Source organism: Catharus ustulatus, chromosome 5 (assembly GCF_009819885.2).
Source record: "Catharus ustulatus isolate bCatUst1 chromosome 5, bCatUst1.pri.v2, whole genome shotgun sequence".
Lineage (NCBI taxonomy): Eukaryota > Metazoa > Chordata > Aves > Passeriformes > Turdidae > Catharus > Catharus ustulatus.
The window spans coordinates 64,944,337-64,966,841 of NC_046225.1; the positions used below are offsets into that span (position 1 = coordinate 64,944,337).

At 40.5% G+C, this 22,505-nt stretch overlaps 1 protein-coding gene across 5 annotated transcripts in view; it reads right to left on the bottom strand.

Moving 5' to 3' along the window:
- AFAP1 (actin filament associated protein 1) overlaps positions 1 to 22,505 on the bottom strand; it is a 115,449-nt gene that overhangs the window by 5,572 nt on the left and 87,372 nt on the right. For 2 of the 5 annotated variants that reach the window (XM_033060075.1, XM_033060074.1), the window contains exons 8-18: positions 22,017 to 22,101; positions 17,737 to 17,886; positions 13,395 to 13,606; positions 12,205 to 12,350; positions 8,659 to 8,776; positions 6,938 to 7,195; positions 5,065 to 5,179; positions 3,858 to 4,022; positions 3,090 to 3,280; positions 2,213 to 2,374; positions 419 to 469 (exon numbers count right to left, since the gene is read on the bottom strand). In XM_033060075.1, the coding sequence (XP_032915966.1) occupies positions 419 to 469; positions 2,213 to 2,374; positions 3,090 to 3,280; positions 3,858 to 4,022; positions 5,065 to 5,179; positions 6,938 to 7,195; positions 8,659 to 8,776; positions 12,205 to 12,350; positions 13,395 to 13,606; positions 17,737 to 17,886; positions 22,017 to 22,101 (1,653 nt within the window). The remainder of the gene's footprint in view (positions 1 to 418; positions 470 to 2,212; positions 2,375 to 3,089; positions 3,281 to 3,857; positions 4,023 to 5,064; positions 5,180 to 6,937; positions 7,196 to 8,658; positions 8,777 to 12,204; positions 12,351 to 13,394; positions 13,607 to 17,736; positions 17,887 to 22,016; positions 22,102 to 22,505) is intronic. The other 3 variants (XM_033060077.1, XM_033060076.1, XM_033060078.1) reach the window with 3 other exon arrangements.

A 22,505-nucleotide genomic window follows, 5' to 3' on the forward strand; every position in this document is an offset into this window, starting at 1 on the left:
GCATCTGAGAGGAGAAAGCTTTTGGTGGCAGAGCTTCCAAACCTGCTGTCCCAGGTGCCTGATGCCCTCACAGGGCACAGAGGTGCAGCAGCAGCAGCAGCAGCAGCAGCCCCAGCACACTCACAGTGCTGCAGCCTGGGGAGCAGGGCTGTGACACTCTGCTGGGACCACAAGGCTGGCAGGTGACAGGCTCAGCATCCTCCATGCAAGGAGCAGGGCAAGAAGGGAGGCATTCAGTGCATTCAAATACATACCAGGGAAAAAAACATATTCTGACATTTTGAACATTTATACAACTCCCTCATAGCATTGGGAGGTGTGCCAGCTACTGGGGATGCAAGTGCAAGCACAGACATGGGATCCATTTCACTCCCACAAACTGCACTGACATCCATGTGGGGAGCCAAGAGATACTCACGTGTGACGCCCTTTCCTGAGCCACATCTACAAGGCCTGGGCTCACTCCCAGCTGCAAAGGGCCAAAAGAATTGAGAGCCAAATTCCACCCCCGCACATGTACAGCGACCCCTGAGCGTGGGGCGTGCTGCAGATGTGCACCTGATGGCAGCTGTGGCTGCCAATGGGCTGAGCACACACTGGGCTGCACTATTTAATTCAGCAAAACTTCTCTCTTAATATTTAGTGCATGAGGTTTTAGGGAAAAAGCTGTTAAAGCTGAATTGGATACTTTGAGTTGTTTTTCTCAGCATGGGAAAAATATGCTTAGTTGCTCCATATCCTTTTTGATTAGCCTAATCTTATATCCTCTGCCAAAAAGCTTGACCAACTTATCGTGCCATCCAAAGCACATCGACACCAAACACAGCAGGGTTTTTCCTGTATGGTATATGCTGAGCATGAAAAATGTACTACAGGAAGGTATTCTTTACACCAACAATGTTTAGGTTTTTATGATGCTCTGGTTTCTCCAGCTGTGACGATTAGATGTCTGGATTTTATGTGCCTGTCCAGCACAAATCCATGCTCCCATTTGCATGGACTGTTCTCTGCTAGACCACATTCCCTGAGTACTGCTGAGCTACCATCACAGCTAAGACAGGGTGCATAGTTAGAGATGGTATCATTATGGCACAAATTAGGGTATAATTGGAATACACAGGTAAGCTTTAGAGCATATAAATCTTTCCTCAGGTTTGAAACACCAGCTGCAAACTTCAAAGTTGATTAGAACTGAAACCTATTATGCTGAGTGTAATTATTCTTAGTTGGATTTAAATGAACGAGGCTAACTGGCAGGAAAAAGCAGTTGATGTCCATGGAAAGGGGGTGGAAGAAGGCTCTCACAAATTGTGTATCAGGAAAAATAATTCTATTATGATAATTTAATAATAAAATAATTTTTTGGGATGCTGATTTTTCAGTATCTACTACATTTAGGTTCCAGGCTTATGCTCAGACACTGGAAATGTATATAATCAATGAATACATGTAACAAAAATTACTTGAAGAAATCCCAGTACAGAAGACATCAATGAAAAAAGGAAATAGCCTTCATGAACAACAAGTGTTTATGATGATTGCTGTTTATAATTACAACTAGCAATGAACTACTAAATAAACAAAAGCTTGGGCTCAACACAATTACTGTCACCCTTGGTTATGTGCTGCCCACATGCTCATGTTGCCAGCAAATTTAGCCCAGAAGAATGGTCATACAAATCCCACTTAAACTAAACCACAAAAATCAGAAAACTGCAACAATGCAAGAGAACAGCAAATTTGAGCCTGGTACTTGCAAGACAAAATTAAAGCAATTCGACTTTTACTTTAAATGTACATTGAGTAGATACTTGCACAACACATTGCTAATAATTATAATGAACATCTATTCTGCTCTCGCAGTGGCTGGAAAAGGTCAGACCCAGTCTTGTGCCATTTCATCACTTACTATAACAGTGCTCTTTTAACCAGTTCTCTGCTACACAGAGTAGTGGATACATGGACTGTCTACACCACAGACCACTTACTTTGCAAATTAAATCTATAAAGGAACAGAGAAAAACCTGGAATCACAGTAGAGTCAAATCTATCTCCCAAAGTACTTACAAATTCTGCAAAAGGTTCCCCAAATCATCAGTATTTATGTAGTAATATGAATAATTTAGATATTCTTTTCTTAAGGCAAAATAAGACTTTGTAAGAAAGCATGAAAAAGCACAAATAAAGAAAATCAAGACATCAGTTCTCTCACCTTTGCTTTTCGAAGGACATGGCCTCTACATGGGGAATTGTTTGATGAGGGAGGTCGCTTCAGAGCTGCAGCACTGTTCACAGGGATGGAACATTCAGTATCACTGGTATCACAGCTGGAGATCGGAGAGTTTTCCAAAGTTCGGTGCTTGAAAATCGGAGACTAATGAAGAGTGAAAAGCCTATATTGAGTTTCCTCCAAGTAGTCACACATGCAGTATTTTTTACTTTAGATTCAGAACTGCAGAACTCTCTCTCAAAGAAACTATATTCATAATAAGGATGAGTAAATGAAAAAGAGATTAGAACAAAAGAAACAAAAAAATGTGCATGTGTGTTCTGTGATGAAAGTTGAAGTTTCTTTTCTGTTAAACAACTATGGGTCTGATTAAACAACTATGGATAATCCAGAGGAACTGATGTATCCCTCTCTGATTTTTCTGTGATGGCTGCTTCAGACACAGATCTACATCAAGCTCCACCCTGAAGGTGTGAGATGCAGCCCTCCCAAAGTGTGACACAACTGGTAGGGGACTAGCACAAGCAGGTCTCCATCACTTCACAATAACTTGGTGCATTTAAATTTCCCTGGGCTGGAGCAATGTCTCAGTTCCTACAGTTCTACAACCACTGAGCACAAGGAGTTGGCTTTTTGGATATTATCTCAACACACCCTGCTGTGTTGCCCATGTCTACCTGCTCCCTGCTGTTGTAGGAAATGTAAATAACAGAGAAAGGCATTTAATTCTGCTCTTATTTCTTGGGCTTAATAAGCCATTATAAAACTCTCAGTTCATGCTCATTTTCGCAGGAGCTGGGAAGGCTGAGCACTCCAAGCCCATGATAGTGGGATTTGCATGTTCAATGGTTTTGCATACCTGTGGACTTGATGTTCCTGATTTGGGTTCAATAGCCAAGCCCAGGGTGATGCCACCAGCCAAGGCTTTCTTAAGGCTCTCCTTCACCTCAGTCAGCTCTAGTTCCAGGTTTACACGCTCAGCCTCCTTCTGCTTACACTCCTCTTCCAGCTTCTTTAACTTGTCTTCAAGAATCACTTGGGTCTTCCTGCCTGTCATTCACAGCAATTTTATTATTTCAATAATAACAATAGTAAATTGACACTTAGAGGAATTATTTTCTTTCTAAAAAGTAAAGAAACAAGGTCTCTACATATCAGTGACATGAAAAAAAATAATAGGTATTTTGCATAAACACTTTTATCATGTAAAAATTTAGTAGGATAAATTAAATGCTTTCTATCATGTGATATTCCTAGCTATCTAGTCTGGTTTCAAATCAGTATTTTTTTATTTTTTCCATGAAATTATAATTAGCTAGTGACAAAAAAGTTATTCCCATGTTCTGCATTTGTGAAGTTCTTACCAGTGTAATTCCTTAGAATTCCTTAGATGTGTGTATACATACACATGCATACATAAAATAAGCATATACACTTACACATATGTATTTTTATCCTATACATTTTGTATCTATATAAAAAGTAAATACAGACATTACAGAGTATTGCTCAGCATCAAAACCAAACCTAGTTTAGGGTGACATGTCTTCAGCACAGAACACAAAGCTGTTTGGATAATGAAGCCTTATTCTCAGGTGAGAGTTCAGCACAAGAAAGCACCTCCTACCAGCATTGACTTCAATGGCAGCACGCAGATCTTTTCTCTCTTTCCGGAGCTGGGCCAGCCTATTCCGGAGAGCTTCTTTTTTCTTCAGCAGCTCCTCCTCTTTGCTTTGCAATCTCTTTGCATCTGCCTCCACACGATTCTTGCCGTATTTGTACTGCTCTGCATCTGCATGTATCAGATTGTAGTTAATTAGGGTTTAAACTAAGAGTACAATAGTGAACTGGTCCCTGAGACTGAACACGACATGAAGCATGTCATGGCTCCCCAAGGCAGGGGTGTTGCAACTGGATGATCTTCAAGGCTCCCTTCCAACCCAAACCATTCTGTAATTCTATGGTTTGAGAAAAAGGTTTGGCATTCCTCTTTCACTGGCTCTTTCTCAAGGTCCATGATTTCTGCCAAGTTCTGCAGCACAGCTACAACAATGATATGGGAGAGAGTTTGTTCTTCATATTTACATGAGGAAAATGAGAAATAGCAGTTGCCTTACAGCACACTGGTTTTGAAAAATGTCCTCGCCTTTCTCTGCAGTTCTGAAGATGGAAAGGAGGGTAGTCTAGCTATGAACCCTTCTTCTAATTGGAAGGGTCAGAGGAAAAACCAACTGCTTGGCTTTTTGCCTGGCTTTCATTCCTACTTCAAGTGCACATCTTTTCTCACCTTACATAAGAGAATACAGAAATGTTCCCATTTCTTTGATTCTTGACAGCTTTCTCTTTCAATTTCCCATACAAATGCTTTCATTTCATGGTTCACCTATATTTGTGGTCTAGTTCATATATCACAGCCCCTCTATACCTCTGCTCCAGCTGCAGACTCAAAGAAGACAGGTCAACTAAGAGGTCACTTTGCCTGTCACAGGCAGACTCTATGATATGAAGTCATTCCTGACAAAGAGTTGTTAAGCTACTTACTTTTGTCCTAAATTCTAGCACAAATTTCTCATGTTGCCATCAAATCCACAGCTTCTTAAATAAGACTTCATAAGTCCACTTTTGATCAACACAGTGTTCTTATGTCTATACCAGCTCCTCATCCTCCTTTTCCAACAGGAAGATACAATTCCTCTCTGCTCCAAATGGGGAATCATTACCCTTCTTTTTACCCGGCTGTCCTCATGACTTTGCAGGAGCCACAAGTCCACATTTCATATTTTTCATTCCTGACTCCACTCCCAAGGAAGGCAGCAGTGAGGACAGATACTTACTGGATGCAGTGCGCTTCACACAGGAAACTGTTTCAGATTTCTTTGGCTGGCTATTTAAAGTTCTTGCTTTTCCGGTGATCCCATTAGTAGTCACAGGAGGCTTCTTGCTTTTAAACTGTTTGAAAACAAAAGTACAAATGGGCTCCAGCTATTCCCGTGCCACTGGCATTACTTTCACCCTTTCATCAAGGGCAGAGCTTGACAGAAAGCTGTTTGCTACATTAGAGCCTTAACAGAGCACATTGATTGAGCTGGAGACGGCGTTTCCTCCAGAGATGCCTCTGGGGTCTGCCTGTTCAGCAGGAGCTGTGCCAGCAATCACAGGATAACAAGGGGATGAACTCCCTGTTTCTGGTGGCATCACGATTTCCAATGAGTTTAGAACACTGGCATTTACAGTATTAAGAAAGCCATTGTAAGGCAGAAAAAAAAATGCACCTTTGAAATTTTTTTACAGTAAAGACTCCTGAAACCCAAGTTTTTCAGAGTTAACTTCACACAGTAAAACCTATGAGGGTTTGCCACACAAAAATTTGACATTGTTTCTTATTTACTATATGACCTTGACAGCCTTGTAGTGTATTTTTTTTAACAATATGATTATTATATGTTTTTAAGTGCTAGGAGTTAACATATAGTTTTCTCCTTATACAACTTCTAGCTACTACTTAAAAGCTTTTCTCACTCAAAAAACTCTCTCATAATGACCAGAGAGGCTCACAAGATTCCCAGGAACAGAACATCTTATGTTCAAGGGGTTTCCATTTAGAGGGCTCACAGCAGTGAACCTGTAACCCTGTCCTGCCTACTCAGTGTTTCCATGGAGGATGCTCCAGCCAAGCACAGGGCACATGTTTGCCATGCTCTGTTCTCCTGCTTCCAAAAGTTTGTGAGGAATGAATTTGGAGTGCACAGAGAAGCTTGCTGCTGCAGTAATTTATTGCTCATGTCCACCTCCAATTCTGCAACTGCACTGAATTCTAATATTCCAATATGAGATTTTTGTAAGGGTTAAATTAGTTAACACAGAGTATAACAGGTACCTTATACAAGGGAACATTTATCTTAACTGTTGCGTATCAGATTAGATGGAAAACCACCCACTGTGATGTTTTGATTTAAGCCAATGACCACCTTTCAGAGACCAGCTAAGGGCTCTGAGAAGGTTCCTGGCATGGCTGTGAGCAAGGCTTGCTCTGCTCCTCTGCTGGGTTGTGCCCATCTGCTACAACACTGAGCTCACAGGACTTCATCTGCTCTTAGGTTCATGTTTGAGGTACAAAAGCCTGTAGCCACCCTCAGAAAGCAGCAGAGACATAGCTTATTTTTTTTTTATAGGGAAGAAAATAACAGGCAGCAATATAAAGATGGTATATATGAATATATACAACATAATTTACTAAATATATAACATCAAGTTATTATACATATGCATATTCAAAAAATACATAACCACAGTATGCATGATATATAGATTAGTACAATCCTAAAGACCCAAATTTGCTGTCACAGTCAGGTCATATGCCACCTATCAATTCTGGGTTTTTTTCCAAAGACATCTCTGCCTGAGGAGCCAGAAGGTAGCTAGCTATGCATTCAGGTTAAGTGTGGAAGGCCACACTTATTTTTTTCTTGTTATACACAATTTATATGTAGTCAAGAACATGTGGGCAAAGCCCTTCCCAAGTACCACTACTTCCACATTGGAATTTATAACTTTGCAAACCTGCTTCATTTGCAGTGGGCTCATAACTAAACTCCAGGCACTTCAGTGCTAACACTAAGGGACTCCATCAGTCCCTTCAGATAACAACCAGACAAACAGAACAGCCAACAAATAAAAAGCTTTGTTAAGTATTAAACAGTACAGTACCTGTGAGCCAGATCCCCTCCCCACAGCAGAGGTATTAGTGACAGACTGAGCAGAAGACAGATTGGATGAGACAGGGTGTTTGTAATGGTTAGAGGACAGTTTGTCAGTAGATAACCTATTGGCTTTCCTGTCAGCTGGCGGATAGCGCGCAAAGATTTTTGGAGACGGCAAGTTATCGTACAGGCCTGCGTTATCATAAAGCATTTCTTCTCCAATGTTCCTGCTACGAGAGGAAGGAAAGCCATCTTCTGGTTCCCACTGCAACACACACACCTCAGCAGTTAGTGAACAATGCACCATGCAGAACCTCCCAAGTGAAATTAAAACATTAGTGATGCTTTGCACTGCAGCAGGCCCTCAGTGCTTAGCGAGCATACACTTACACTTGAACTATTTAGAAAGTGGGGGGAAGACACCGTGTGGAAAGCAAGCATTGCATTCCACAGCTCACAGCCTCACCCTGAGCATGTTCCATATATAAGCAAACCTATCACCCTCCTTGTTTCATAGAGTGCACCTTCAGCTGGTAGCTCGAGCAGCAGGGGGGCAGAGGCAGACTGTGTTAGCAGGGGGATGCTCGCAGTTCACAGATTAATCCATGGGATTACATCTGGTACATGAGTTGTTAAAAGTTATACAGGCTAGCAGTTATCAGAAGCCAAGTTTTTTCCATTTTTTTGTTGATTTTCTTTTTTATTTCTTCAGACTACATGTCTTTCCCATGAATATCAGCTGCTGGTATACTAGCACATTTTATTTGACGGAGATTTATTTTTCTGAGCTACAAGAACTAAAATAGCTCTTTTTTTTTTTTAATTTTCAGAAAAATTGAAAGCTCAACAAGAACTCCAGTGATTCATCTGATTAACCTTAAAAGAAACCAACCTGACTGCTGAATATCCCTCCTTAACCCATTCTGGCCATGGCAGTACACTGCTCAAACAAAGGCATGAGCACAACCGAGAACTGCACACAGACTATTCTCCACACAAGTGATCATGCACTGTTCCCAAGAGGGGGTTTCTAACATCTTTTAGACATTACTGACATACTGGAGGACTGAATGTCCAGTCCATTTCACACTTTGAAATCCTTAATTTCTCTTGAGCTCGCCCTTAGTGGGGCCTTTATTCAACAGCCCAAATGAAGAGCTGACATGGGCTACAGCTCCCATGTAAATCTTCCTGAGGACCTCATATTGTTATTGGTTAGCATCCACTAGATGTTAAATCCTATTACACATCTGCCTACAATCAGCTCTGCAATTTATGAAGATGGAAGTGACCACTGTGGTTCTCCTTTGGGATGAGCAGCACCTACAGTCCTCAGGAATGCAGTTGCAGGGACTGAGAAGGGTTCGGGTTTTGGTGTTTTTTTCAACAGACATTAAAAAGTGTCTGGTGTAATTGAGTCTTTAATTTTTCCCTTTCCAGTGTGATCTAAAAAAATTCCTCCTCGAGTATTATATTCAAGGACTTGGCAACAAATCATCAACAGGCAACTGCTTTCTAAATGCACATTGGCTCACATGCAGGTTAATGTAAACAATATGTCCCATGCCCTTATATTCTATAGGTGCGAGAGGAGTTTGCAAGCCCCAATCAAAAAAATATGAGTCAATCTGGAAACTGCCCAGTGAGGATCTTTAGATAATATAATTTTCAGATGTCCACGCATTCAACACATGCAAACCATTTGTTGTGTGCAAATTCAGCTCTTACCGATCCATTTATGCAGGGAACATCATCATAATGAAGTGCCATTCCACTTGGACAGGCGTAGCCGTTGGCAGTGCTCCCCCGGTACGGATTTGTAGATATAACCCTCCTGTTCATGAAACTGAGTAATGCAAAGCAAAACCAGTAAAAACCAGCACTTAAACCTAAGCATAAATGATGATTCAGTGGTATATTCCCCATGCCTGATTATGTAGCCTGGAAGCACAGAGCTTCTCACTTTCTGCAGGGTAGTTTTTTTCTTTCTTTGCTACTCACACATTGCTGCTACAGCCAGTAACACAACATATGCTCCTGTTCTCCATTCTTACAGTGGGGATATGATTGTGTGAAGGCCAGGAGGGCAACAGCTGTAATTGCTCAGTGGCATGTTTACACAGGAACCTGCTGGTCTCTGTTACACACCAGCCTGACAGGGTCCCAGAAAGAGTTCCCTTGTTGTCTGCGCTGGGGAGAAGCAGGTGTTTCTGTGTGCATGCATGCTCAGGATATGCAAACTTAGAAAATGACAGAACCAAGAATAAAATTCAGCAAAATTTTGAAAAAAACACACATAATTTCAATTAAATCCAAGTTAACATATCTATCAAAATTTCCTGAATAATTACTTCCTCAAAACCTGGGAATTCTTTTTTTCTGTATCAGGATTTTTGGCTGGCTATGGTACTATGCTTCCCAAATCTCTCTGGGTAATTGTGCATGCAAATATTCTACATTCTAATTTCTTCCCCCTTATCCTGTCCAAATCAACACTGTTGCTTGTTTAACTGGAATTCTGCAGAACACACGAGAGGTATCAAGAACTACATCAAGTTTGCAAAGACCCAACAATGCAGAAAATGGCAGAGTCATGCCTGACAGCAATAATGACCCCAAGGGTGAGTTCTCCTTTGTAGCAACTGCTGGAATTGAATAAGGTACAGAGTGAGATCCAAAATAATTCTCTTCCTACAGTTTCAGGTGTACATGAATGGGAAAACAATGTTTTCCATCCCAAACAATGGAACGATTCAGAGTCTGTGCTGACATTCATAAAATATGATAAAGCACTGCTAAAGCAGAGAGGGTCTTCTGTAGGGCTGGCAGGAGCTCAGGAATGCTGTGGTTTCAACATTGCTTTCTTTTGGCTTTGGAATAACATGGAGTCCATTGAATTTCTCATTCAGAGGGAGAAGTGAGGCTCACCTGAGCCACGGGAAACCTGGGCTCACAGGAGGGACAAACCTGCCCAGCTCAGTGTGAATCTTTCAGGGCAGTGTGGGGATGGAAAAACCATTAGAAAGAAGATTTTCTTACTTCAAACAAACTAACAGCAAAAAGCCCAAGGAAAATTCCATTATCATAACTCATACCTTGTTAGACATTATTAGAGGGCTGCATTTGTTTACTGCTTTTAAAGAAGAACATCATACTGGTGTTTCTGGTCGGTCTGAAGAACTGAGTTTGGAGTTACTGCTCTATTTCTTCCTAGTTAAGAGGCTCCAATTACAGCAATATACAATAACCATGTCTGAAAACTGGGATATTCATTAGTGGCATCTGATGCACCAGTAGTAACTATTTCCACCATCAAAGAAAGATAAGATTTATCTCAGTAGTTGCAAACAATTCATAATCATTATTTCAATAATCCTCATTAATCATGTTTTCAGGTGCATCCATGCAAGTTAATTGTATTCAGAAACTGCTAGAAGGAAAACGGAGAAACTTGCCTGGAAGCACTTTTTCTTCAGCTTTTCCTCAATACCTAATGATTTAGATGAAGGAAATTGATGGGACTGTTAATGAGGAGCTGATAGTTTTACAAAACACCAGTCTTAGTAAGTGAATAACCAATAATCTAAAGCGACTGAGCTTTAATGATAACTGCATTTAATTTGGAATACTGATACTCATTCTATAAAGGGCAAATGTAGTAGTTCATTAACACTTAAGTATCATTGTAATTTTTCCTCATTTTCTAGCAGTAGCTGAAAATCAGCAGACAGCTACTCACTGCTTATCAGCAGCCCCTCACAGGCTCTTAAAGACACCCAATGAATTTTAATTAATTCTTAACAGGGAAATTCTGCTATTTTGCAAGTTGTTTGACATTAGTTTCTAACATGTGGTCTAGTTGCATATGTTTTTTCACTTGGCTCCAATTAGTACCACATTTATGCAGAAAAGGAAAGCCACACTGAATTCAGGGGGAAAAAGGTAACCATTCTATTTCTCTTAGATGTGGTTATTGCTAGATGCTGACTGAAGCAAAAAATACGTGTCAGCACAGGATAAACTTTTGAGCCCTACTAACTTCTAAACAAATATTAATCTAAGTCTGCATGCTAAGTGCATTTCAATTCTATCAAAATTACTTGGTTTTCACAAAACTGGGCTTGTGTTAGCACTGAGTCAGTCTGATTTCTGTCAGAAGTCATTCATACCAGACTCTGATTGAAGCTGGGCATTTTCCCTTGTTAACTTCTCTTGGCAGCTTGCTAATGGCAATAGGATCTTCTTTTGGAAAACTCCAAAACTATTTTTCCCTTTTTATTTTTCTCGTTTTCTATCTCTTTAAAGTCATGATGGGCAGATGGGGTGTGATTCTCTGCTGTAAGAAGTCACACACAAATTCCAAATTAGTCTAGGGAGTGTCATATTGCAGCAGGATGAGGGATGATGCCTTTGCCAGCTGTCTTCTCAGGCCACCCACTTTCTGACCATGGGGAACAACTGCAGCAGGGCATCCTCCTGTCCCCACTACTTCTTCACTCCTGTTTCTAAAAACCTCATCTAGCCAAGGAAAAATGATGGTCTTTTCCCACCAAGGACTGCTTTAATGCCTCAAATGATTTAAGCATGTAAATCACTGTATCTGCTAAGTATGCATTTCTCCTTTTAGCAAAGGATCAGTAATGGGGTATTCACTTTATTGATTTGTAATTTAAACAGCTTCCAGGCTGCACCCTCTAGACACTTTCCCAATTTCCACCTCCTATCTCAAACCCCAGGAATTAATTGAACTGGGGTGAGCTTGAAGAAGTTTTTAATTAATCAGAAAGAACTTGAGAAAGAAACACTGGTTATGTGACTGACCAAGATCTGAATTTGCTATACACTGTGAGTGTGCAGCATATATTGATCACTAATATGCTGTACATTTCCCTATATGTACAGCAAATAGAGCCAATAAATGTGAATTGCATAGCTGCATATTTCAGAATATTTGTTCTCTTCCAGGGATAGCTGGAAAGATTTTGACCTTAGTCAAAACAGAAGATTAAAATATAGCATTTGATAAGGGGACTTACTGAAAAAAAGTTCGTAAAGACTTGAGTAAAGTTGCATAGTGCCTTGCATCTTTTAGAGAACTCAGCAGGACCCCAACACAATAACCATAAACACATCTAACATGGTGCAATGCTGAAACACTTGAGGAGTTCAGTATCTGGCAAAGGGGGAGGTGGGTTCTGATAAGCTGTGCTGGCAGTGGAGTTAAGACATGGATATAAATTCTCAGAGCACTGGGAACAGCTGGGCAGCTCTCACCAGAAGGTTTGTTTGGCAGCCTGGATGACGCTGGCCGTCATTTCCACGTCGATGTAGTCATAGTGCAGAGCTCCAGGGTCTGTTGAAGACCCTGTTTCTGCCAGCAAAATTCCAATCCATCTGCCCATGTCTTCAGAGGAGGAGGCCTGCGGGGAGAGGGCAAGAACATAGGTCAGGCCTTTGCTCTGCCACTGGACTCAGCATTACTGCAAAATGCACATTCTTCTTGGTTGACAAATTGCTACCACATTGTATCAGTGGCTCTGGTTTCATGCTGCTGAACTCTTAAAAACCCCAGGATTTCATATTAAATCTGGTTTGCTAGAAGAAGGGCACTTTATGTAAGCTATGTGCTCATCAGTTCTGATGTAATACAAAGTGGGCAATCCACTTGAAAGAAGAAAAAATAATCGTTTAAAGCCAGTGGATTTAGATTCAAGTAATGCTTATTTTAGATTTCAGAATATTGAAAGCTTTAACATAACTATTTTCCTCTGTTAGGCTGGGGGACTTTTAGATAGCATGAGTCCTGAGAAGAAAGTGTTGCTGTTAAACAAGAACAATAGGAAAGAGAGAACAAAATAGTTAAGAGATTTTAACATTACTTTTTGAAAAATTTTGCTACATTTGTCTAGATGATGGCGTTCATCTTCCTGATAACACAAGTAAAAGCATTAATACTATTAAAATAATTAACTTTTTTTCATATTTTTCTTCAAATAACCAATTCAAAATTTAAACAGTGGCAAAACAAATATTGGAAAGAAGTAGCAGGGGAAAGACAACAATTTGTCATTAACAAATGTAGTGGTTCATAAATTTCCTATTTTTACATATTTCATTGCTTTTCACAGTTCCTTGAGCTGTTTTCTAGATTTCCCAGTTCACTGAACTGCTCTCAGATACCAGGCCTGGTTGCAAGGACAGGAGACATGACCTGTAGTCAGAAACCCAAAGCAGTCAAAGTGCCTGTCCTGCCACTGCAAGCACCAGGCTGCCTCCTGCTCATTACACTTGGCTTTAAGTGTCTTCTCATATCAGGCTTTAAAAGATATTATTTATTGTTCAGCTCTGCAATAATATTATTCCCAAAATTTTTATTTTTTTTTTTTAGAATGGATAGACACAGGTTGTATGAGTGCTTCTCTAGTTCACCTTGAGGGAGTTCCTAAAAGTCAGAGCTGTTGTACCTCAAGCACAGCGACCTCCTGCCCGTTGCGGAGCAGGCGGAAGGCCAGGGGATGCTTCGAGTCCAGCCCCAGGATGACTTCACAGCCACGGAGTGGGATAGAAACAATGTGTGTCTTCAGGTCTGTCCTGTCCTTGTGCAAAATGAGTTTGTTGTCTTTCACTCTGCACCAGCGCTCACGCCAGCGGTTATTAGAGAGCACGTTGAGATATCCTGCAATAAAATGAAATGTGAGATATTTTACTCCTCGCTTTTTCTGAAAAGGAAGAAAAAAAGACACTTACTTCTCAGTGTAATGCTAGCCTTTAAGTAACTTGTTCCTCTTCTAATAGAAAGTCCAGATGGATTTTAGGAAGACAAGTAAATGACCCTGCCCCATTTTTTTTAATGAAAACTTTCACTGTGCCAATAACCTAGAAAAAGCACATAAATTTGTGATCCAGCTCATGTGCAAACGGCTGCTCTGTGTCAGTCCCTGCAGCAGCTGGATGTGTAGGAGCACATGGGTCCCCAGGACCTCAGTAAGAATGGGAGAGGGACACTGATAAAAAAAGTTACATCCACAGCTGATGTGCTCCCTCTGCCTCTCTGTGGGTAATGACCCTGATAACTGTGGCTGACCAAATTTTTCCAGGAAAATCACAGCTCATATTATATAAGTATGTATTAAGCTACCTTGTGTAACATCCAAAGGCAGTGTTTAAAAGACCTACTAAGTGTTGATGGTCTATGTTCTAATTTCATTTAGAAAGAAGAATGCACAGCTGGTTTGCAGCACTTGCAAACCAGAACTTCAAAGATTGTTACCTATGCAAATAGAAATGAAATTCATATTGGTTTAAAATTCAGGAAGTAATTATGATACAGTATCCTTACATATTAAAATGACATTAAAATTTTTCTTTAAAAACCACCCACTTTTTTCGACCATGCTCTGTATCAAAATAGTGTCTAGGCATATAATATAATTAAACAGTTAGTTTTGTTGTTTTCCTTCTCTGTGACATAGCAACAATCATTGCAGACTCAAACATTACAATCAAAGCAATGCCCATTTTTCCTGCCTTAGTTGGAAATAGAAAAAAAAAACACATCAAAACCTTTTACTTTTTCTTCCACACTACAAATAATCCATGAATTCAGCATGTTGCTGCTTCCAAACAGGCTATGAGGAGGGAAATAAATGATATCTTGCAAAAGCCAGAAGTGAGGTTAAAAAGTTGTCTTCTATCTCAGACATGATTTTCATTTAATCCTGTTGGAGAGCTCTCCCTTTGGTTTTCATTAAAACTATGACTTATTATTCATTTTTCTGGGTTTTCTTTCCAACATTATGGTTCCAATGTCAAAGTGTGATCCAACAGGATATAGGAGATCAGAATTGTGCATGTCTTGGAAGGTGCTATAAAAAATGAGGATGTACTTAATCCTCTGGTTTTGGCTCCTTGTGATAATCACACTCTTCAGCTCTCCTCCCTCCTCCTGTAACAAAACTCTCTATCACTGTGCATTGCAATCCCTAGAAACGAAAAAACCTTCCTGTGCAATCCAGATACAGCTTGTTTTGAAATGAGTGCCTTTATTTCAGACAGTTTTTCCCCTCTGTTCCCAGTGCACCTCTCAGAAAAGCTCTTGCAAAACTTCCTGCTTCGGAGTTGAACTACAGAGGATGTCACTTTTCCCCCCACATATCTCTGCTTAAACCTTCACAAGCTGACATGACCAAAACGCCTTGAGTGTGTTCCCCTTTGGGGCACTAGCACTTCAGCTTAGTGCAGGCCGTCTAGGAACAGTGATGCTGTAGGCAAGAGCTCTGCCATGACTACAAGGCAGGTGGGTTTTAGTTTCCACACTAGCTGGGTGACACCTGCAGCCCTGCTGGGATTTTCCCTTTGTTCATGGGAGGCAGAGCCTTCTAAAGCGTAAAGACTTTCAGCCTCCCAGAGGGCACTGAACTGAGCCAAACTGCTGGTGGTGAGAAACTCCAACTAGCAAAGACTTCCTGAGTGACCAAAGCCTGGACATGTATATATTTTCCTTTAAAATCTGCAAGTGGTGTTGAGCAGAGCCAAAAGCAGGCAAATAGTAATGGCTGAATCTGTATTTATGTCCATACCCAAACTAATGACAGAAATATGAGGAATTAGATTGTACAGCTGTGGTTAACGTCTCACATAATGCAGAATAATCAACGGAGTATGAGAGCCTGGAAGTTTGAGCCCTTATGGAGGCCAGATGCTTTGGACAATGCATCTGGCTGGACACAGCTTTTCCCAGCTGTTCTTTTGGTCAATAAATCATATCTGTACTTAGCTGATGTATAGACACATTTACAGTAATTTCATGACTATAAGGCGCACCCTTTAGACTAAAATTTTCCCCTGAACATGGAAGTGCGCCTTATAGTCCGGTGTGCCTTATCTGATGTACAAAGTTCGGAAATTTGCGAACCTGGAAGTGCAATCTGTGAGCTGAGCCGGGACACGCAGGAGCTGCGGCCGTGCAGGGGGAGTCGGGAACCGTGGGACCTGTGGCTGCCAGGCGGGGGAAACCGGGAATTGGTGCATCCGCCGGTCAGGGAGAAGCGGGGGGAAGTGGCATGGTCGTGGGGAAGCGCCAAGAAGCACCACGGGAAAGCACCGAGAAGCAGTGAGAAAGCGCCATGAGAAACTGCCAAGAAGCAGTGAAAAAGCGCCGCGGGAAAGCGTGGAAAAGCGGCAAAAAAGCGCCCCGGGAAAGCGCCGAAAAGTGGCGCGGAAAAGTGACACGGAAAAGCGGCAAAAAAGCGCCGTGGAAAAGCAGCGAAAAAACGCTGCGGAGAAGCGGCGAAAAAGTGTCCCAGGACAGCACCGAAAAGTGACGAAAAAGTGCCGCGGAAAAGCGGCGAAAAAGCGCCGCGGGAAAGTGCTGAGAAGCGGCGCCGTCTCCGGGCGAGGGGAAGCCGGGATGCAGCGCGGCCGCGTGGTGGGAGCCAGGAGCCGTGAGCCGTGCCAGTCGGTGCCGGGGGCGGGCGGGAGTGCTGGGGTCCGCTGCACGGGGAGGGTGCCTGGGGCTGTGTTTAAAGGCTACACCGATCTTTGAAAAATGTTTGCAAATTGAGCACCTGCCAGTAATTCGTTATTTTGTTGCACGCCGCGTGGCTCCTCGCTGCAAAAAAACAGTGCGCCTTATAGTCCAGTGCGCCTTATGGTCATGAAATTACTGTAACTACACTTACTTAATCAAAATTTGCTTATGTGAATGATTCCCAAAGTGTGGGTGAAAGCCACCTGTAATCTATGAAGCTCTCTCTGGTGGTCCAGGGACCTGTTTCCATCACCTTGGGCAGGCATCCATCACCCTTCATGCTCCATGAGTTCTGCCAACTGGTCCCTAATCACAGACTTCTGGGTTTCCCTAAGTTTTTCTAGTCAATTAAAGGGTAAAATCCAAACTCAGAATCCAGTGCAACTGCTTCAAAGCTTTCTAAGAAAATTCATTTTTTGAAGGGATTGGGTGAAGGCCGAGTTCAATCTTATTCATGTATGGAATTGTTACCTAATACTTGAGCACCAAAAGATAAACTGGAGGATGTAAATACATTGCATTGTTTTAAAATAGCAAAGCTGTGAGGACATCAGCTAAGTTCATTGCACAAAGTCTTAAATTTTGAGCAAATCTTAACAGCTACGATACAAAACACAAGTATTTTCTGCATGCCTTTTTATACACTTCCTTACACACTACAACTGTCATATGGAATAGTCAAAAACCAAGAGTTAAAATTGCGTACTTTCTTATTTACTTTTAAACTTTACTTTTACTATGTACTATTTATTTAGCATACTTTTAAATTTGTTGCTTCAATTTGTCCAATATGTACCACTTTAATAACTCATAATTACTCCAATCACTTTGGTTGAGGCCAGTTGACTGCTGTCTGCTATTCCTTAAAGCCTGAACCACAATCTACTATAAAAGACCTGATCACTTTCCAAGAACCTTCTTCTAATTTGTAGCCTCAGTTTATTTCATAATTCAGCCTATAATCATTTTATGACCACTTGTTTGAGAGCAGCACTTGTTTCTTTATGTTTCTTGTTCACATTTCTCTTCCTCTTCACTTCTGCAGAGCAGTGATTCCTGAGCCTGTGTTACAATTTTATTTTAAAAATCAGATTCTTTTAGTTCCTTTGTAAATGACAAACTCTTGATTACTCCTCTTGCAGTCTAGGTGCATCCTTCTGATGTTGGGGGAAGAATTATTGCAGTAAAAGCAACTTTAGAGAAATTCCTAGGCTAGAATGCTATAAAGTTTTAATAGCAATGTGCATTTAAGGCTCAAGAAAAAAAAAATCACTTACCACATGTTGGAACATCTTCTTCAGCTGATGAGGTCTGTTCATCTGTTGATGGCTTTTTCTTTCCTAAACCAATGATCTTTGTTATTTTTTTCCCTGTTACTTTAGTCACAGTGCCCTTGGCTTCCGTTTTCGAACTTTTTTTCCTCTTCACTATTAAGAAAGCAGAAGTGTGTATTTAGTAGTGTGTGTACACCAACCAATAGAGAACCTGAATAAAAACAGAAGTTCAGAGAAAAATATCCTCTGCAAGACAAACATTTGTACAAAATTTGCACATTTCAATGAAACAAATATTATGTGCCCTAATATAATGACATATATCTATAATTATATATATATATTAAATTATCTGTGTTATAAAAATTCTGAAGGATAATAAAAACAAAAATCAATCTTGCAACTTTATTTAATCCAATCAAGCTTCAAGTCTCTTTTCACAGGAGTCATAATTTAAGAGTATGTATGAAGTACCTGTATATAAATTTAGCTCATATACACAGCAATAAAAATCCAGTCAGACATTTCTTCATTGGTTTCTTCAATGTTCCTAAACATCTTTCTCAAAATACTTCAGTAATTAAGTACACAAAAAAATCCAGAATACGCTTACCAAATTTACTTCTATGTACAGTTATATTAAGAGATCTTATCACAATGGACATTTTAGAAAGACAATATTTAAGAATTAACTACTAAAAAATTAGTGAGATCGGTATGAATATTCAATAGCTGTAAGTTGGTTCCTGCAAAGAGGTATTTTGTTAGCTTCCAATCCATGCTTCCATTAACTTCATTTGATACTAGGAATATTACCACAGTGAGTACTGAAACACGTTCAGCTGCTGAATGCAATATGGCAAGGAATGTGGGTATGGTTTTTTAAAGCGTCCACCTGATAAAAATCCTACTAATTTTTTTTAAAAATAAGAGTTTCTAAGATGAAACAGATTCAGGGGAAAAAACCAGGCCTTTTATTTGCAAAACAGAACAAACAAAGTACAGTAATTTTAAGATTATAAGATGCACAGAGTATAAGTCACACTTCTGGGTGCCAGCAACTTTTCATTCTTTGTCCATACATAAGCCGCACCTGATTATAAGCCGCACATTACAATACAGAGTGTGATAAAAGGTATCTATTCTATCACCATCTGTTGAGGGTGGGGGCAGTGATCCTTATCTCAAAGGCAGATATTCTGCTAATGGGTCATCCATTGAAACTAGGCAGAGCATTGTTCTTTATCTTTTCACAACCCATCCTTCCTCCAGCCAGTCATTTTCTGCTAATGGCCCATTGAGTCCCACTGTGGGACTGATAAAATTACTGCATCCCATTGGAAGTTGCTCCAGCCAGGGGGAAGAGCCCAACATTTCTTACCAAGATAAAAGCAGAGGTTTTGGGACACTAAGGGAGCCCTTTCTCCACTGGACTCCAGAGGGAAAACTGGATTTCTCCACATCACCACTGGACCTCTGGAGGGAAACTGCACCTTGTACAGGAGCACTGCTTCAACTGAATCACATCTGTCACTGCAGGAGGATGCAGCCACCATTTAATGGGACTGCTACCAACACCCTGCCTGACAGGGTGTCAGGTTGTACTCTGACTTTGTCAGGGTTTGGAGTTTGTTTCTTTGTAGTACTGTATTTCTATTTTAATTTCCCTAGTAAAGAACGGTTATTCCTAATTCCCATATCTTTGCCTGAAAGTCCCTTGATCTCAAATTTATAATAATTTGGAGGGAGGGGGTTTACATTCTCCATTTCAAGGAGAAGTTCCTGCCTTTCTCAGCAGACACCTGTCCTCCAAACTAAAACAGCAACTTTTCGTTCTTTGTCTATATATAAGCCGCACCTGATTATAAGCCACACTTTGGGTTCGGACCAAAATTTTAGTCAAAATGGTGCGGCTTATAATCGTGAAATTACTGTAAACTTCAGAAACTACATTCAGTGGCCTAAACTGGATTTGAGCAATAGAGCAAAAGTCTCTGCTAATTGACAAGGCAGCAAAAATTCCATCAACCTGCCCTGACATGTGATTTTGATGAACAATTCATTTAAAATATTTATTAATTGAATTGCTCTATCATTATCCCCAACATATCAATTCCTTTTGCAACAGGGAACACTTAGTGGTTATGGACTTGCACAAACTGAGGGAAAAAATGGGCAAAATGTTCACATGAGAAATGACTGCACGAATGATGAGCTGGGAAGAAGAATGCCCAGAAAATAGAGAAGCAGTTTGGGACTCGCCATGGTATAATTTATCACATTTAGTTTAATTGTTAGCAATCATGGAACATTATTTAGAAATTGTATCTGTAGCCAAGACAGATCTGCCAGTGCTGAGTGGAAAAGGCAGCTCTGCAAGTCCCAACAGCTGCCCCCAGCCAATTCCAACACATCCAGGTCTAATTATCTCTTTCAAGGGAAGGGTGTTCACAGCTCACACTGTGCTCTCCAAACATGCAACAGGCTCCCTTGCTGGAAGGAGGAATCCCATCCCATCAGCTCATGAACCCCTGCTGGGGGCACAGCACCTGCCCTCAGACAGGTTTCCATCCCACACAGCAGCAGCCAAAGGCTGACTGTGGCTATTGAGGGGCAGATGAAAAGCATTGAAAAAAAACAGAGACAGAAAATCTCATTTCTGTGTGACAGAAACACAAAGGAACCATTCCCACAAGCATGAACAGATAGTGGAATAAGCCCATTCCAGTGTTTGTTTTTCTGTCCTGTCTTCTCTTAACGTTGCTGGTTGTTTTTTTTTTTCCTGCAGAGCTGACAGGAAGCAGAAAAAAGGCCTTCATGACTTAATCTTTTTGAGTCTAAAGAATATACTAATTGCCCAATTTCCAGTGATTTTTGTCACAAAAGCCTTTTATTCTCATTTCCTTCCCCACAGCAAAGCAAGCAGCTGGTTAAGAGAGAGCAGAGGCTGGTGGTTGGTGCCAGCTGGAGATGATCATTCTCTGAAGCCTCCCTTCCCACATACTCCCTTCAACACTTCCTATCCATTTCAAAAACACATAGCATAACTTCACCAAGGACACATCAGTCTTCTTGCAGTCATTAATGCCCACTATTTTTTCTACTATGTATTGAAAGTCAATGTTCAAAAGCCACTGGTATTTTAAATGACCCTCCTTGAGGCTCCTAAGCCGGGCTGCTTTTCCAGCTGCACCATCACACCTTCTGCAGGGTACCTAAGCCACTTCTGGACATCATGGTCAACACAGGTTTTGGGTCACAGATGATTCTCCACAGATTTCAGAGTTGTATGAAAGCTTAATATAAGATTTTAAAATGTGAAAAAAAAAGTAAAAATGTATAATGACTTTCAGGAAACCACAAACCACAACATTGTTCCATACTGTTCAGAGATCTGTATAGCCAGGAAATGCTGGAATATGAGCCAGGGAGGAGATAAGGGAAATGAGTCAAAAGGTGGGAGACAGTGCTGGCACCAAGGCCAGTATTGACATTGTGCTCACTGCAGCTCACGTTACCCCTCACTTGACAGCAGCAGAAAAATGCCTTATCTAAGCTACACCACTGCTGTATGGCAAGTTTAGGCAGCCACAGAATTTCTTCTGCTTTGTGGAGGAGGGAAGGGGATGAGGAAGACAGAATTAGGGTTGAGTGTATTAGATATAACTTGACCAGAACTTTCTCTGGATTCGGGATTTACCTTTGTTAGACTATAAGGAACATACAGAACATACAGCTCCAAAGTAGCATATGCAAAATTATATACATTTGTACTCAAAAACTCACTGATATTGCATGACTATATAGTGATTTCTTAACCTAATCATATATAGTATAATAGTTTATATATGAAAGTATCTGTGCACACACATGCATATATAAAAAAAAATATATAAAAATATGCATGATTCTTTCCTTCTAGTATTTAATGGTAGCATTTTTGCTTAGAAGCTTTACACCACTATTTATATTGCCACTACACAGTTGCTAAAAAACCTGTTACTTGTCTACAGTGGTCATCCAAACTCTGAAAAACTGTACTTTTGAACACAGAAAAGGCCAAATCAAAATTTCCACATTCTGTTTCCTTATTCTAATTATATTGATTTTACCTGCACAATGCCTTCTGTTACTGCCAAACTTTAAGGAATACTTCTTGATATAGTTCAGCTTTCAAGTTAAACTGAATCCAAATCAAACCATCCAAAAACATTACATTTTTGGAAAGACAAAAGTGAGGTATTTCCCTTTCTCTAGGCACACATTACTTACACCAGACATACCTTGTTCTTTACCATTGCACACGGTAGTGATGCCATTTTCCACAGCACCTTCTCCATCTGAGCTTGGCCTCTCAAATGACAACTTCTGCAGGGGCAAAGAGATCAGCTGACACACAATGTTTGTACTGTCATAAAACCAAGTGTTATGAGTCCCTTTAAAAATATAACTACTATTCAAGCTCTCATCCACTTGGAAGAGAATTAGGAGATAGTAGAAGCTTCAGTTTTAGATGCCTTAGAAATGCACAGAAACAATAAAATAGTATACATTTGAAAGTGTATTAAAAACAGTGAAATATTCATAATTTGCCATAAATGTTAATGTTTGTTCTAGGCTCTAAATGTTGCAATAATTACATGGATCAGATAGGAGTAGGGTAAAAGCTGTATCTTTAAAGAATGCTTCATACATGCATTTGCAATTACAACTTATCAGAAAAAAGTGCATTCCTACAAGGTGCTTCAGTACGTTCAATAGTGCAAGAAAGG